At 41.4% G+C, this 18,423-nt stretch overlaps 1 protein-coding gene and 1 pseudogene across 2 annotated transcripts in view; both read right to left on the bottom strand.

The window, feature by feature from the left end:
* Window positions 1–4,943, bottom strand: part of LOC311529499 (olfactory receptor 11A1-like) — a gene marked incomplete at both ends in the record, with an annotated part of 35,405 nt that extends 30,462 nt beyond the window's left edge. The window contains one exon of the mRNA XM_084645443.1: window positions 4,899–4,943. Coding sequence (XP_084501569.1) covers window positions 4,899–4,943 — 45 coding nt within the window. The remainder of the gene's footprint in view (window positions 1–4,898) is intronic.
* Window positions 4,944–17,503: 12,560 nt separating this feature from the next.
* Window positions 17,504–18,423, bottom strand: LOC311529498 (olfactory receptor 11A1-like; annotated as a pseudogene). Its single transcript has one exon. The product of its transcript is annotated as an olfactory receptor 11A1-like (transcript).

Here is an 18,423-nt window from a genome sequence, read left to right as displayed (position 1 = left end):
CAATTTATGTTCTTCTATGTGTCTGACAATTTTATTCTTTACTGTTGTTTCAACTAATTTGCCAGGTACTGACATTAGACTTACGTTAGACTGTAATTGCTGGGATCACTTCTAGAGCCCTTTTTAAATATTGGCATTACTTTAGCTATCTTCCAGTCACTGGGTACAGAATCTGCTTTAAAGGACAGGTTACAAATCATAGTTAATAGTTCCACAATATTACATTTGAGTTTTTTCGGAACTCTTGGGTGAATGCCTGCTAGATTGAAGAACTCTCTATTAGCAAATATTTTTTTCCTTTTACAGGTACTTACAGACTGTGATCAAATCACCCCTTATCATTCTCTTTCTTAAGATAAATAGATGGAGCTCCTAGAGATTATCACTATAAGGCAGGTTTTCTAATCCTTTAATCATTCTCGTGGCTCTTCTTTGAATCCTCTCCAATTTAACAACATTCTTTTTTCAATGTGGACACCAGAAATGGACACAATATTCCATCACTGGTCACACTGGTGCAAAAAACAGAGGTAAAATAACCTCTTTCTTCCTTCTCAAGATTTCCCTGTTTATGCATCCAAAGATTGCATTAGCCCCTTTTGGCCAAAATGTCTCCACAGCATCAAAGCTGGGAGCTTGTGTTCTGCTGTTTACCCATCATGGCACCTGGACCTTTTTTCAGAGTCACTGCTTCCCATGATAGAATCCCCCATCCTGTAAGTATGGTCTACATTCTTTGTTCTTAGATGTATAACTTTATATATATATCTGTATTAAAACACCTATTGTTTGCTAGTGCCCAGCTTACTAAGTGATCCAGATATCTCTGTGTCACTGACTTGTCGACTTCATTATTTACCACCTCCACAATTTTTGTGACATCAACAAACTTTATCAGTGATGATATTATGTTCTCCAGGTCATAGATGAAAATTATTCCCTATTTACAATTCCATTTTGAGACCTTTCAGTTAATCATTTAGGAATGAATGAATGAATGAATGAATGAATGAATGAAGAGAATTTTTAATATGATTTCCTCATTTTTTTACATATAATGATATTTCTTTGCTGCCAAACTACCCCAATGTCCAACAAATAACAATACACATTAAAAAAAGCTAATATCAAAGTACACCAAATTATGTACTTTTAGTATTTACAGACCTGGGCTGAATTTTCCACCTTGCACTCTCTGCAACCTTATCCACACCACACATGATTTCTGTCACCAAGAACCAATATCTGCATGACCCCCAAAATAATTAGCCCTGGTCTTAACACGAAATGTAGAAGTAAATGCACCTCTCTGGAAACTGAGTGATAGATACAGTTGCCCAAAAACTCATCAGACCAGGTTGTTGCATGGTTCTATTTGATTCATTGACATTATCCCATTTAAAGTAAGATGGCCACTGAGTGCTAATTACCCTGATTGGCCAGACCTAAAACACATGGAGATTTAGTCTCTCTCCCTTGAGTTAACCCAGATTAATTTATCTTCCTGTCATGAAACCCCGCTCAGTTTTTATAAATACAATCCTTTTTCTGAGAGCTGTTCTCAGGACTTCCTTGACCTCTTTGTTTCTCAAGCTGTTGAAGAGCAGATTGACCAGGGGAGTAAGGGTGGTGTAGAAGACAGAGAACATTTTGTGCAGGTCTCTAAGTTCATTGGTGTTGGGTAGCACATAGACAATAACGAGGATCCCATAGAAAAATGAAATGACAGTGAGGTGGGAGGAGCAGGTGGAAAAGGCTTTTTGCTTCCCGCTAGTGGAATGGATTCTCAGGGTGGTGGAGATGATACAAATATAGGAAGTCAGGATGAGCAGAAATGCTGGCAGGGTGTCTACAGAGGAGATGAGGGAACTCACCATATCAGCTAGGCTGGTGTCACCACAGGAGACTTTAATCACTGGGGTGAACTCACAAAGGAAATGGTCAATGGTCAGAAAGTTGACAGTGACATCAGAAACATTCCTATTGTGCTAACTAGGAGTCCACTTGTCCAACAGCCTGTCATGAGCTGGAGGCAGAACCTGGCATTCATTTGGGCTGCATAATGCAGAGGTTCACATATCGCTAAATATCCGTCGTAAGACATCATGGCTAAAATGTAACATTCTGCTTCTAACATGAAACCAAAACAATAAAATTGTACAAAGCACCCCCTGACAGAAATGGCTCTGTCCCCAGTCCGGAGACTTGCCAGCATCCTGGGCAGGATGGCTGAGCTGTAGCAGGTCTCCAAGCAGGACAAGTTCCCCAGGAAGAAGTACATGGGGGTGTGAAGGTGCTGATACACCACAACTAACACAATGATGAGGGTGTTGCTGGTCATGGTCATAACAAAGATCACTGGAAACAGCAGGAAGAGAAGAACATGCAGTTCTGGGACATTCCCAAATCCCAAGATCCCAAATCCCTTGGTCATTTGAGAATGGCGCTAAGAACATAAGAATGGCCATGCCATGACAGAACATTGGTCCATCTAGCCTACTATCATGTCTTCTGACAGTGACCCATGAAAGATGTTTCAGAGGGAATGAACAGAACAGGGCAATTATTGAGTGATCTGTCCCCTATTCAACAGTCTCAGTATCTGGTAGTCAGAGATTTAGGAACATATGGAGCATGGGATTGTGTTTCTGACCATTCTGGCTAATAACTATTGATGGAGCTATCCTCCAAGGAATTATCTAGTTCTTTTTTGAACCCAGTTATTCTTTTGGCCTTCACAAAATCCTCTGGCAACAATTCCACAGGTTGACTGTGAGTTTTCTGAAGAAATACTTCCTTTTGTTTGTTTTAAACCTGCTGCCTATTAATTTCATTGGGTAAAATTCTTGTGTTATGTGAAGGGATAATTAACACTTCCTTATTCACCATCGCCACACCATTAATGGTTTTATGGACCTCTAACATACCCCTTAGTCATCTCTTTTCTAATCTGAACACCAGTCTCTTTAATTCTCCTCATATGGAAGCTGTCCCATACCCCTAATCATTTTTGTTCCCCTTCTCTGTATCTTTTCCAATTCTAATACATCTTTTTTTCAGATGGGGCAACTAGACCTGCAGGCAGTATTCCAGGTGTGTGTGTACCATGGATTATATAGGGGCATTATGATATTTACTGTCTCATGTCTATCCCTTGGTGTTGTTTTGTCTCCTAATAAGCATAGCTGGCCATGAAGTTCAATAATGAATTTAGTGGCTCTTACAGTGTCCTTTGCATGGAATTGATCCATGGTACCAAAGTGTCAAATCCAACGAGCACCACTTTACTTACAATACTGCTTTCAAAAGCATGGGCAGGTGTTAAAGTCTGCTACAAACGCACTTTGAAAAATGGATATATCTTGCCCTCATTCCTATTAATTTTCATTCCTGAGGTTTACCCTCTTCATAGTATCCTCAGAATGGAGACTTCTGGCAGGGTCAAAAGTCTTAAGAATATTTTTTTTAAATACACAAAAAAAGGAATAGGGGAAAACCATGTTAATATCACTTAATACCTGACGGCGTTTTCATTGGACCAAGTGGTCACTTTTTACTTGGTTTGTTTTCCTGCAGGATGAGCAGTCAGAACCAAAACCCATTGTAAACCCCCATTTAGAACCAACATTTTTCAGATTGGGCATTTTCCTTTTTTGGAATAAATAATGAAAAAAAAAGTTTTGAAATTGTCCACAGAAGGGGTGTGTGTATGTGGGGTGGGATGTGTGATTGGAATCATTCACCAGTTCTACTGAACAGATCCCTGCTTTTGTTTAATTTGAGAAAGAGGGAAATTTTCCTGAGACTGAAACAATTAATGGAGAATCTAGTAAATACAAAGTAGAAAGACTTTGTGTTACATCACAAATAGCTATTCTCGGTAGGCCTAGATTTTCTTGGTAAATATCAATAAATGTCAATTTCACCATTCATAAAATAGTTCTATCCAGTGCTATAATTATATGATTCTATGATTTCAATCAATTTCTCAGAGTTTATTGGAAGACCCAACATTTCTGCCGTGCTCTCCTCAGGGCCTCTTTGACCTTTTTGTTTTTCAGGCTGTAGATGAGGGGATTGATCAGGGGTGTCAAGACAGTGTAAAGGACAGAAACAAATTTGTTCAGGTTTCTGAGTGCTCCAGTGTTTGGTAACATGTAGACAGTTATTAGAGTCCCATAATAAATTGTGACCATGATAAGATGGGAGGAGCAGGTGGAAAAGGCCTTTTGCTTGCCATTGATGGAAGAGATTCTCAGGATGGTGGAGATGATATAAACATAAGATGCTAGGGTCAAAAGAAATGGTAGAATGATGTTTGTGGAAGAGAAGATGAGGGTTGCCAGATTAACCAGACCGGTGTCACTGCAGGAGAGGTTAATCATTTGGGTGAGATCACAGAAGAAATTATCAATTTCATTAGGGCCACAGAAGGCTAATTGTGATACCAAATATATTATTATAGCAAGAATGATGAATGAACTTAGCCAAGATCCAGCTGCTAGCTGCATACAGAACCTGCCATTCATAAGTGTTGCATAGCGCAGGGGTTTACATATTGCTAAGTACCGATCATAAGACATCGAAACTAGCAGATAACACTCAACAGTCAATAGGACACCAAACCAATAAAACTGAACCATGCAGCCGGTAACAGAAACAGTTCTGTCCCCAGTCAGGAAACTGGCCATCATCCTGGGCACGATGGTTGAGGAGTAGCAGATTTCCAACCAGGACAAGTTCCCCAGGAAGAAGTACATGGGACTGTGAAGGTGCTGATCAACCACAACTAGCACAACAATGACCAAGTTCGCAGCCATGGTGACAATGTAGATACCTAGAAACAGCAAGAAGAACAGAATTTGCAGTCCAGGGAGATTCCCGAATCCCAGCAGGATGAATTCGGAGATAGACGTTTGATTTTCCCCTTCTCCTTTCTCCATTCTTCATCTGATTCAACTAGTGATTGAGAAAAAGTAATGATTAGTTAAGGAGTTTGTTGTACAATGCTGTGATTTCCCTCTATGTGATTCCTTACAAATTCAGCGTGCCAGCTAAGATCAAAGTTTATAATCTCACCCAAATGAGGAACTGCTTCTCACCCAGGTATTGCATAGAGCTAAGAATAGAATTTCTCCACCACAGAGCAGCATCCCAACAAAAGAACAACAACACAGTGTATTTGTGACTTTCCTACACCTGTTCTCAACTTCTTTCATTCAGCAATTCATAAATTTACTGGCCAAAAGGTACTCTGAAATCATGTCGTCAGATGTCTACTACAAAAACACACCAAAGAATGTTCCTAGATAGACCTGCACTCAGCTCAATTAATTGTTTATGGCTAAAACATATTTTCTAGGAAAGCAGGAGATTCATAGATGTCTAAGCAGAAAGATAGATAGAGGAATGTGAAAGGGGGTTGGTACAAGGATAGATAAAAAACAAGTACAGAGACTGTGACAGAGGCTTGACAGAGGGATAGATATAAGGGATTAGAAGCATGAATAAAGGGTTTATTAGAGAGCTCGATAGACAAGTGGGTGGCAGGCAGATCTCCTTGTCCTTCATCAATCTCTCTAGAAATAAATCATGATGAGATGCTAAGGTCCTTACTCAGGTAAAGCTCCCAGTGAGTGAAGACACTGACCAAGAGGAGTGTCCTTCAGTGTGAGGGCTGAGTTTGAGGATTTGCCATGAGATTGCTTACACTCACCTTTAATCCTCAGCTTGAAGCTGTGATCTCTCTATCGATAGTGACTGGATCTGGCCTCACAGTCAATCTTGTCCTTTCAGCTCCTAGGGAGATAGCTGTGTGTTGCTGTTGGGACAGGGTCTCTCTCCTGCTGCCCAGCATGCCTGTCAACAGGACACAAATCCATAATGTCCCCTGCTCTGGATTCTTTCACCCTTTATTGGGGAAAGCAGCCTCCCCTTGGCCACCTCTGCTGCTGGGATCTCCCTTGGGCCCCCTGCTGGTGATCACTTAAAATTATTGTCATAGGAAAATTAACACTGTGTATCATTTGTTAAAAGAGAATAACACCAAAGCTGATGGCATAGGAATGGGGTGAAGGGGTCCCCCTGGGATGAATTAATTAAAGGGGGATGCCATATCCTTGTATAGAGAATAGGCAAAGTAGAGGCAGGTGGTAATGAGGAACAGTCTCTAGTAATAGAGTCACATTTAAAAACCACACTTGAAGGTAATCAACTGAATATTGATACAATGTAGAAGTGCTTATATACCAAGGCTAGAAGTCTAATTACTAAGATGGGTGAAAAGGAATGCATGGCTTCAAGTGGGGGTATTGATATAATAGGCATCATGTTGTTGGTAGAAAGTTGGAGGAATGAGGATAATCAATGGGACACGTAGTACCAGGGTATAAAATATGTAGGAATGGCAGAGTAGATTACACTGGGACTGGGAGTGACATTATATGTTTAAAGCATGGAGTCAAATCATGTAAAAATCTTAAATGGATTCAACTCATAGAATCAATCATAGAATCATAGAATATCAGAGTTGGAAGGGACCTCAGGAGGTCATCTAGTCCAACCCCCTGCACAAAGCAGGATCAATCAACCAACTAAATCATCCCAGCCGGGGCTTTGTCAAGTCTGACCTTAAAAACTTCAAAGGAAGGAGATTCCACCACCTCCCTAGGTAACGCATTCCAGTGTTTCACCACCATCCTAGTGAAAAAGTTTTTCCTAATATCCAACCTAAACCTCCCTCACTGCAACTTGAGACCTTTACTCCTTGTTCTGTCATCTGCTACCACTGAGAACAGTCTAGATCCATCCTCTTTGGAACCCCCTTTCAAGTAGTTGAAAGCAGCTATCAAATCCCCCCTCATTCTTCTCTTCCGTAGACTAAACAATCCCAGTTCCCTCAGTCTCTCCTCATAAGTCATGTGTTCCAGTCCCCTAATCATTTTTGTTGCCCTCCGCTGGACTCTTTCCAATTTTTCCACAACCTTCTTGTAGTGTGGGGCCCAAAACTGGACACAGTACTCCAGATGAGGCCTCACCAATGTTGAATAGAGGGGAACAATCAGGTCCCTCGATCTGCTGGCAATGCCCCTACATATACGTCCCAAAATGCCATTGGCCTTCTTGGCAACAAGGGCACACTGTTGACTCATATCCAGCTTCTCATCCACTGTAACCCCTAGGTCCTTTTCTGCAGAACTGCTGCCGAGCCATTTGGTCCCTAGTCTTAGCGGTACATGGGATTCTTCCGTCCTAAGTGCAGGACTCTGCACTTGTCCTTGTTTAACCTCATCAGATTTCTTTTGGCCCAATCCTCTGATTTGTCTAGGTCCCTCTGTATCCTATCCCTACCCTCCAGCATATCTACCAGCGTATCATAGAATCTCTATGGATAGAAATTACATGCTTCAAGAATAAGTGTATAGAAGTGGGAATATACTACTGACCGTCTGACGAACATGGTGACAGGGATGGTGAATTGCTAATGAAGCTTAGAGAGGCAACAAAATCAGAAAATACAAGTGGCCTGCAAGCAGAATGGGAAGTATTTAAAAATAGCATAATAGAGATTCAGATTAAATGTATATCCTAAATCAGAAAGGACAATAAGAGGACCAAAAGAATGCCAACGTGGCTAAACAGCAGAGTAATGGAGATCATTGGATGCAAAAAAGGCATCCTGTAAAATTTGGAAGTCCAATGCCAGTAAGAATAGTGGGAAGTAGCACAAAATCTGTCAGATTAAGTGTAAATGTATCATAACCAGGTCATAAAAGAATTTGAAAAGCAAATGCTGAAGAAGAAAACAAACAAACAAACAAACAAACTATATATATATGTAGATCAGAAGCAGGAAGCCTGCCCAAAAGGCAGTGGGGACATTAGATGACCAAGATGTTAAAGGAGCACTCAAGGAAAACAAGGCCATTGCAGAGAACCTCAATGAACTTTTTGTGCTGATCTTCACTGCAGAGGATGTGGGGGAAGATCCCCATCATCAGACATTCTTTTTTGGGCAACAAATCTGAAATAAGTTCCCACACTGATGTGTCAGTAGAAAAGGTTTTAGAACAAATTGATAAATGAAACAGGAATAAGTAACCAGGATCAGATGGGATTCATCCACAAATTCTGTAGCACCTCAGATATGAAATTGCAGATCGCTAACTGTGTGAAATCAGCCTCTGTACAAGATGACTAGAAGGTAGGAAATGCAATACCAATTTTCAAAAATGGGGTGACCCTGGTAATGACAGGCTGGTAAGCCTACCTTCAATACCAGGAAAACTGGTTGAAATTATAGTAGAGAACAGAATTATCAGACATATAGGTGAACATGATTTGTTGGAGAAGAGTCTGTACACCTATTGTAAAGGGAAATCATGCCTCACCAATCTATTAGAATTCTTTGAGGGTGTCAACAAGCATGTGGATAAGGGTGATTCTGTTGATATAGGGTACCTGGAATTTCAGAAAACCTTTGACAAGATCCCTCAGCAGAGACTCTTAAGCAAAATAAGCAGTCATGGTATAAAAGGGGAGGTCCTCTCATGGATCAATGACAGATTAAAAGACAGGAAACAGAAGGTAGGAATAAATGGTTCGTTTTCACAATGAGACAGATAAACAGCAGGCACCCACAAGGATCTGTATGCTAGCCAACATATTAATTAATGATCTGGAAAAGGGAGTAAATAGTAAAGTGGCAAAGTCTGCAGATGATAAAAAACTATAGCAGATAGCTATAGCAGATGATAAAAAACAAAGTTTGCAGATAATAAAGAACTATAGTACTATAGCAGATAGCTATTTCCAAAGCTGACTGTAAAAAATTACAGGGAGATCTCACAAAATTGGTTGGCTGGGTAACAAAACGAAAGATGAAATTTAATATTTAATATTTTAATATTATAAGTGTAAAGTAATGCATAGTGGGAAAATAGTCCAAAGTATGTATACATAATGATGGGTTCTAAATTAGCTGGCACTCCTCAGGAAAGAGATCTGGGAGTCATTGAGTATAGTGTGGAAAAGTGAATAAAGAAGTCTTATCTAACTTTTCTCACAATACAAAAACAGAGGTCACCTGATGAAATTCATAGGCAGCAGGTTTAATACAACAAGAGGAAACACTTTTTTTATACAATGCAAAATTAACCTGTGGAACTCATTTCCATGGGATAGTGTATTGGCCAAACGTATAACTGTGTTCAGAATAAAGGTTAATGATGTTGACAGATTTGTATCTATATAATATAGCATTCCAAATGTGTCCTGTTGTAAGGCCGTTCCACTCCAGTAGCTTCGTATAAACACTGGCCTGGTTTGAGACTGAAAAATCTTAGCTATGTCATTTGGTTCCCTCTCTTCTATTATAAATCTTAAGAGATATTGACTCCCTTAAAGAAAAATCCAATCTTTACATCTACATGGGCCATCATACAGTGTTTTAAGATGATCATAGCATCTGTTTTTACACATTCTCTTCTCATAACACTATGGGCTAGCCCATGCATCAGGATCAATCCGCACTTAAAACAATTTGGATAGAAAAAGTATTAACAAAAATTCAAGATATAATACAAGATGATAGACTGGCCTCCTTTGATTGCATATGCAACAAATATCAGCTACCACTGTCACACAGTTCCTTCCTTCAGTGGCTAAGCTCAAGGATTCATGCAAGGATAGAGGGGAATTGGTCTGTTTCTATGCTATCACCTTTAAGAGCATGTTAAGAAATACGGAAACAAAAGTCCTTTTATAGGAATGACTTATAGGTGGCTTACTGCTTTGCATTACCCTCTCAATCTCAGTCTCAAAGAAAAAATGGGAAAAGTAACCTAGCCATACTATCACAAGAGAAAACTGATTCTTCAGGTTCTTTATCCTTGCAATTGTTCTAGAACAAAATATTAAACAGGTGCTGCTGGACTCCAGAATGTTGGTTTAAAGCTAGATTGGCACCACACAATGAAAGTTGGAGGTGCCAAGAGCCCCATGACAACCTTCCACATGTCCTCTACACCTGTCAAAAATGCATGTTTCCTGGAACGTCCTACCTGTCAGGGTGGTTGAGCACTGGAATAAATTGCCTAGGGAGGTTGAGGAATCTCCATCACTGTAGATTTTTAAGAGCAGGTTAGACAAACAACTGTCAGGGATGGTCTAAATAGTCCTGCCATGAGTGGACCTCTCAAGGTCTCTTCCAGTCCTATGATTCTATGAGTTAGTGCTCTCACAAAAACTTTAAGTTTTTCCTTCTGCAAGTTTGTGTATTTTGGGGGTGCTGGAGGAGTTGATATTACCAGGCAGTAATTATTTTAGTGACCAAAAGAGTTATTTTGAGAAAATGGAAATATGCAATTTCTCCATCCTACACAGACTTGCTTAGTGAACTCTCCATGATGGCATTAATGGAAAAAATGACTCTGTCTTATAGAAACACTTGGAAAACATATGAAGATATCTGGTCACACATGAAACTGTTGCATACTTTTGCAGTTTAGTATTTATTAGTCTTTGATACTCAGAGGATATGTTCTCACACGTTTACCTATTTAGTCACTTTAATAGTTGATGCCCTGGATGACCTCTGCGGGTTCAGGTTTTTAGCTGTTTACTTGTTTGGTTCCAGGTTTAGAAAATAACAAACATTGAATTTGGTTATTTATATACTATATTCATCTTGGGCATGTATTTATAGATGTTTCATTTTGTTATGTGTTTAATGTCAAAACAATGAAATTAAGGTTTAAAGATGGATCTCTCATTCACACCATGGCTTCCCACTGTCCCCATTTTTCCTATTTCTCATTGCAATGGGAGAACCACTGGTTTAGAGAGACTGAGATAAGATAGGGAATAACAACCAATGCAGCTGTGTCAATTTACACCTGCTGAGGATCTGCCCAATTTACCTAAATAAATACAACTAAATAGGAGATGCAAATGTAAAAAATGCTGAGTATCTCCTTGCTATAACTCAGGAGGGCTGACAAGGACTTGGGCCACCTAAATGGGTCATTTCAGACCAGAACTGATTTATTGCCATATCAATTACCCTCTCTAAATCCTACCTTTCTGGAGAGCTCTCCTCAGGGCCTCCTTGACCTCTTTGTTTCTCAGGCTGTAGATGAGGAGATTGAGCTGGGGTGTCAAGACAGTGTAAAGCAGTGGTCCACTGCTTTTTTAGGGAAAGCCCTTGGCAGGCCAGGCCAGTTTGTTTGCCTGCCGCGCCCACAGGTTCATCCGATCGCGGCTCCCACTGGCCCTGGTTCGCTGCTCCAGGACAATGGGGGCTGCGGAAAGTGTGGCCAGCACTTCCCTAGGCCTGCGCCACTTCCCGCAGCCCCCACTGACCAGGAGTGGCGAACAGCGGCCAGTGGGAGCCGTGATTGTCCAAACCTGTGGACGTGGCAGATAAACAAACAGTCAAGGCCCGCCAGGGGCTTTCCCTGAACAAGTGGTGAACCAGCTTTGAGAACCAGTGATGTAAAGGACAGAAAACACTTTGTGTAGGGCTCTGAGTGCTTGTTTAGGGCTCTGGTGTTTGATAATATGTAGACAGTCATTAGGGTCACATAGAAAATTGTAACCACAATAAGGTGGGAGGAGCAAGTAGAAAAGGCCTTTTGCCTTCCAGGGGTAGATTCTCAGGATGGTGGAGATGATATAAACATAAGATGTCAGGGTCAAAAGAAATGGGGGGACAGTGTCTATTGAGAAGAACATGAGGGTCACCAGGGTAACCAGACTGATGTTGCGGCAGGAGAGTTTAATGACTGGGGTGAGATGACAAAAAAAAAAGATCAATTTCATTAGGGCCACAGAATGCTAATTGCAACACCAAAGATATTAATATGGTAATAAGTATGAATAAACTTCCCCAAGATCCAGCTGCTAGCTGGATACAGAACCTGCCATTCATATGGGTGACATAGTGCAGCAGGTTACATATGCTAAGAAGCAATCAAAAGACTTCACAGCTAGCAGGTAACACTCAGTGGTCAGTAGCAGAGCAAAGCAGTAAAACTGTATGATGCACTGGCTAACAGAAATGGTCCTGTTTCCGGTCAGGAGATTCGCCAGCATCCTGGGGTGGAGGTGTAGCAGATTTCCAAGCCGGACAAATTCCCCAGGAAGAAGTATATGGGGGTGTGACGGTGCTGATCAGCCACAACTAGTGCCCCAATGAGCATGTTCACATCCATGGTGACTATGTAGATCACTAAAAACAGCAAGAAGAAAAGAATGTGGAGTTCAGGGAGGTTCCTGAATCCCAGCAGGATGAATTCGGAGATAGACTTTTGATTTTCCCCTTCTCCTTTCTCCATGAGATGTACATCGGTTTCCTCTTTCTCCTCTCTCCATGTGACATATCTCGTGATAGAGGAAAAGTAATAATTAGTTAGGGCGGATGCTGTACAATGAAACTGGGTGGCATTTTGATGGCGACGCTTCTCCTCCGGTGGCCTCCGGTGGCATTTTGGTGGTAGGTTCCTCGGCGGATGTGCTCCTCTACTCTTCGTTCCTTGGCGCCGGCCCTGATGGTGGGCGTACATAAATGCCCCAGCGAGCACCATGGCACCCATGGGCACCGCATTGGGGACCACTGGATTAATAGATTTTGTTGCTCAAAAGGGCTATTAGATCCTGTATAACACACACCGTGGTTTCCCACAGTTTCTCCCACATTGAACTCAATAACCTGTGTTTGGCTAACGGAGATCTTCTAGAAAAGCGTCCAGAGCCAGATCTTTAAGGCTATTTAGCAACTTAGTAGGAATTTAAAAGAATCTAGGCTCCCAAGAATTAGCAGCTTCAATGGGTTTTAGCCATCTCGATGCCTTTAAAAATGTGACCTGCCGTCTTGATTGGACGGCATCAAGAGACAGGGAATCCACAACTGTCCTTCGGAGTTTGCCCACAGGTTAATCACCCTCACTTTTAAAAAAGTGTGTTCAATTCTAATTTAAATTAGTCTGACTTTCACTTGCAGCCATTGGTTTTTGTCCTTCCTTTGTCCACTAATTTCAAGAGCCCTTTAGTACCTTCTCCTTCCTCCCTATTCCCTGTAACCAAGTCAGCTCTCAGTCTTATTTTTGATAAGCTAAACAGTTGGGCTCTTTGAACCGTTTCTCACTGTGAAACATTTTCTCCAGCCCTGGCATAATTTTTGTGTCTCTTTGATTTACGATCATCTGTGATCTTGCAACATTCTTCTTAAAATGTGGACCCCAGAACTGGATGCAGTATTCCATTGCCTGTCTCACCAGTGCTGTATAGAGAGGTGGTTACACTTTCCTGCTCATTATTCTTCTGTTTGTCCATCCAAAGATCACATCTGGTCTTTTAACCATGGCATCACAGGGGGAGCTTATTCTGAGTTGCTCCTAAACTTATTTGATGGGAGATAGGGCCATACGGACAGACGCTATAGGACATGAATGTAATTGTATCTAGCTAGTGCCTTAAATGAGGGTGGGATACTGATCAGCAGCACAGAAGCAAGAGACTGTATAGAGATTCCTGCCCAATGCACAAAGGAAATCCCCCAATCAGTCACACATGCAGATTCCTCTCATTCTTATTGCCTTAGTGACCGATCAAGGAAAACTAAACCCTCTTATTATTGGTCATGAATTGTGAACTATTGATCAACTATTAAAGGTTACTGATTAATTCCTGGCTATATGTGTTCGTGGTGATCCCATGGGATTAGGTCCTTCTAGGAGCTGTAAAAACATATAACCAATTAATAGCTCTCAGCAATTCCTTGACTGTCATGACTCTGTTGGGGTGTAACTACAGATCAGCTCTGAGTAGCAAAAAGAGCAGTACTACACAGGGCCACACTCTCTGTTCAGTAACGTCAGGAGCTCTAAAGGGATATAGCAGGGGGAAGAAAGGAAAGTGTACCCTTGTGAGGTTCTTACATAACCCCATTACAGCAGCACACCTTATAATATCTCAGTGAGGTACAGCAATGCTGTTATCCACATTTTATGGGTGGAGGGCTGAAGCAGAGACAGAAAAAGCCAGATTTTTAAAGGCATTTTGTGCCTAGTGCCATTTTCAAAAGCAGTTAGTGCCTAGCTCCCAACTCACTAAGCACCCAAATACCTTTAAAAATCAGGCCCAGAGTGACTTGATTGGACTACACATGGATGCGGTGGCAGAGCAGAAAACATAAGTCAGGTCTCCCAAACATCACCATAGTGTGCCAATCATTGGACTATCCTTGCTCTTGAGTGCAAGGTTGGAGCAGCAAATGGCCAGGCAAAGTTCGTTATGCAGGTGTCACTGCTTCCCAAGCTGTAAGGAATGCCAGTGCATTTCTAACATGCACCCCACAAGAAATGCTGAGGGGCTTCAACTCCCATTGTAATCCAGGGAGAAGATTCTCAACAAGAGACATGTAGTATCTCCCTGGACTGGGTGGGGCAGGTGAACCCTGAGAAAACAATGGGCTGCCAGCAGAAAGAGAGACAGACAGAGAGAAGGTAAAAGAAGGATATACAGATAGAGGGATGTGTAAGGAGAAGAGTGGATAGAGCGAGGTTTTGGTCACAGAGACAGATACTTGTTTAAAGGTTAGATAGATCTTTAAAGAACTCAACAGAGAGATGAACCGATAAATAAGTAGACAGAGATCGATGAGTAATTTTCCTCGATAGATAGATAGATAGATAGATAGATAGATAGATAGATAGATAGATAGATAGATAGATAGATAGATAAGGGGCTTGACACATAGAGCTTCTTTGTGTTTCATCCATTTCTCTCACAGTATCATGATGAGATGCTTAAGTCCTTATTCAGGCGAAGCTGCCAGGAAGTGAGGACCCTGTCTAATAGGAGTGTTCTTCTAAGTGAGGTAAAGTCTGAGGAAGAGTTTGATGCTGGTAACACTCGCCTTTAATCCTCAGCATGAAGGAGTGACTTCTCCATTGACGGTGACTGGGTTTGGTCTTAGAGTGAGGTTTGTCCTCTGCTCGTGAGATACCTATATGTGGCTGGGGGATGTCTCTCTCTCCTGTAGCCCAGCATGATTGTTTGCATCACACAAATTGTTATATGACTAGATCCTTGCAGGGTTTATCATGTACAGCAGCCTCCCCCTGGCCCTTCCTGCTTCTGGGATATTCCTTGGGCCCTGCTGCCAGTTATCTTTTACAATTACCTTCATAGGGGAATTAACACTGTATTGTTAGTTAAACCAGTGTCACACTAAAGCTGATGCCACGAGTATTCTAATTCCAGAGGAAATCTCCCCTTTCCCCCCATGTGCTGTATCTGTCCCAAGAGCCCCAGAGAATGGCAAATAATTTTCCATATCTTTATTAATAACATATGGCTATCCATAGATCTCAAAGCACTTTATACCACATGGCAGTATCTTTATCCCTATTATACAGATCTGGAAACTGAAGCAAGGGGAAAGGAAGTGATTCCAAAGGGTTGTGAAACATGACATTGGCATAGCTGGGTGTAGCTTACAGGCTTCCACAGTCAAAGTGTATCACCATGGCTGCTGGACCACACAGACTGGGAGCCTTTGTCTGTTAACATTCAAAGTTTTCTGTTATATGTCACAGGGATTTGTGTTGCTGCCCATTCCTGTAGCATCTGAGCAAATTCAGCATAAAATCAACTGTAATAGCAAAATCCTTTCTTGATTTAATGCAAACTCTGATTTAATTTCCTCTTTTTTGGTGGGGTGGGGACGAAACCCTCTGCTTTGGGGTGGAGTTTTTCGTATTGATTTTTTCTATTATATTCATTCTCTTTTTCTGGGTGGGGATTTGGTTGGATTTTGGGAGTAGAAGGCGGAGTCATTTTACATTGTTAAATACTATAGAATCATGGAAGATCAGGGCTGGAAGGGACCTCAGGAGGCATCTAGTCCAACCTCCTGCTCAAAGCAGGACCTACCACAACTAAATCATCCCAGCCAGGGCTTTGTCAAGCCAGGCCTTAAAAACCTCTAAGAATGGAGATTCCACCACCTCCCTAGGTAATGTCCTGGTCAGCCCCTGTAGCAATCACCAAAAGCACAAGGGGTGTTACAATTGACTATGGTGACTCCTTAAGGACTCAAATAGAGTTGGGATCCTCATTGCGCTGCATGCTACACACACACGGGGAGAGAAACTCCCTGCTCCAAAACATTTCCAATTGAAATAGACAAAAGTGGTGCTGAGAAAAGAGAGGCCAATGGCTTGGCTGAGACCCCACCTGAGATCAGAATAAATAACAGAAAACAGGTGTTCTTATTTCTAGCCCAGTGCTTTACTCGCTGGAGCCCAGTGTAAGACATGAGGGGTCACATACACTCTCCATAGCTCAAGTATTAGAGCACTGGGGCTTGTAAACCAAGGATATCTCAACAATATGGGATATTTTGCAAAGATTAATGGAGAATCCAAGGAACACAGACAACAGGCTGTCACAAATGCAATAGGCTTCTGACAAGGTCAAAAGATTTAGAAATATTATTTAAAATACATGGGGGAAAAAGTGAGAAGGGGAAAAACAACCCCAATCTATTATATAATAACTGAATACATAGCTTTTTTTTACTGGGCTGGTTGGTCACTTGTAAGCTGGTTTGATTTTCTTAGGAAAAGTAGATTCTGAAGAGATTACACACAGTGAATGAGTAGTTTGAACCAGAGCCCACTTAAAGCCAGCATTTTTCAGACTGAAGGTTTTCAGTTTTTTGGAAAAAATCCTGTTTTTTTTTAAATTTTCTATTAGCAATATATATTGTATATATACTTATGGCGATTGAAGATGATGGATATATATATCATCCATTACTTCTCCTAAACAGACCCCTGCCTTTGTTTAATGTGAGACTTTCAGAACATTTTCAAAAGATTGGAAGAATTAATAGGGAAATCTAATAAATCCAGAACAGAACGGTTCTTATTACTATATCTCAAATCACCTTACAAGTATTCAGAAAATGTTTGAAGAATTATTTAAAAACACTCAAGGGGAAAACAGAAAGAAACCACCACATTTATTGCCACTTAATACTGAACAGTTCCCGGTCATGCCAGCTGGTAATTCTTTAGTTCATTTGTTTTGTTGTGGGAAAAGCTGTGATGCCCTGATGCAGAGCCCTTTAAGGTCAATGGGAATCTTTCCCTTGATTTCAGTGGGAGTTGGACTAGTCCCTCAAATCTTCTTTGAAAACTCTGAAACTCAACTGAGGGCTAATGTAAACAAATCCATAAAGACAGAGGCAGGGATTTTCAAAACAGCATAGGAAAAGTAGGAACCAAATCCCAGTGCAGCTGAACAGCTGTTTCCTGGCACGCAGGAGGTGCTGGGAGAGAGGGGAAGGAGTTGATAAGTGGGGCCCGCAGACCCCCTGGGGTACCCTCATGGACCCCCAAGGGTCCGTGGATCACAGTTTGAAAAAGCCTGACTTAGATGGTTCCTTTCAGACTAATTAAATGATTTATTCCCATTTCAATCAATTTCTCTGAATTCATAGGAATACCAGACATTTCTGCAGAGCTCTCCTCAGGGCTTCCTTGACCTCTTTGTTTCCCAGGCTGTAGATGAGGGGATTGATCACGGGTGTCAAGACTGTGTAGAAGAATGAAAACACTTTATTTGGGGCTCTCAGGGCCCCAGTGTTTGGTAATATGTAGACAGTTATTAGGGTCCCATAGAAAAATGTAACCACAATAAGATGGGAGGAGCAGGTAGAAAAGGCCTTTTGTTTCCCAGTGGTGGAAGGGATTCTCAGGATGGTGGAGATGATATAAACATAAGATGCCAGGGTCAAAAAATATGGAAAACCAATGTTTATGGACGAGAAGATGAGGGTCGCCAGGGTAACCAGACAAGTGTCACTGCAGGAGAGATTAGTCACTGGGCTGAGATCACAAAAGAAATGATCAATTTCATTAGGGCCACAGAAGGCTAATTGTGACACCAAACACATTAATATGTTAAGAACTATGAATGAACTTAGCCACGATCCAGCTGCTAGCTGCATACAGAACCTGCCATTCATAAGTGTTGCATACGCAGGGGTTTACATGTAGCTAACTACCAATCATAAGACATAATGGCTAACATATAACATTCAGCAGTTGCTAGGAAAGCAAACCAATAAAACTGAACCACGCAGCCCATAACAGAAATGGTTCTGTCCCCAGTCAGGAAAGTGGCCAGCATCCTGGGCAGGATGGTGGAGGTGTAGCAGGTCTCCAAGCAGGACAAGTTTCCCAGAAAGAAGTACATGGGGGTGTGAAGGTGCTGATCAAACACAACTAGCACTACAATGAGCATGTTCACAGCCATGGTGACTATATAGATCCCTAGAAACAGCAAGAAGAACAGAATTTGCAGTCCAGGAAGATTCCCGAATCCCAGCAGGATGAATTCTGTGATAGATGT

Source organism: Lepidochelys olivacea (genome assembly GCF_965140295.1).
Source record: "Lepidochelys olivacea isolate rLepOli2 genome assembly, chromosome: 13".
Taxonomy (NCBI): Eukaryota; Metazoa; Chordata; order Testudines; family Cheloniidae; genus Lepidochelys; species Lepidochelys olivacea.
Note: the sequence above shows the minus strand (reverse complement) of the source record. Positions and strands in the feature narration are given on the sequence as shown.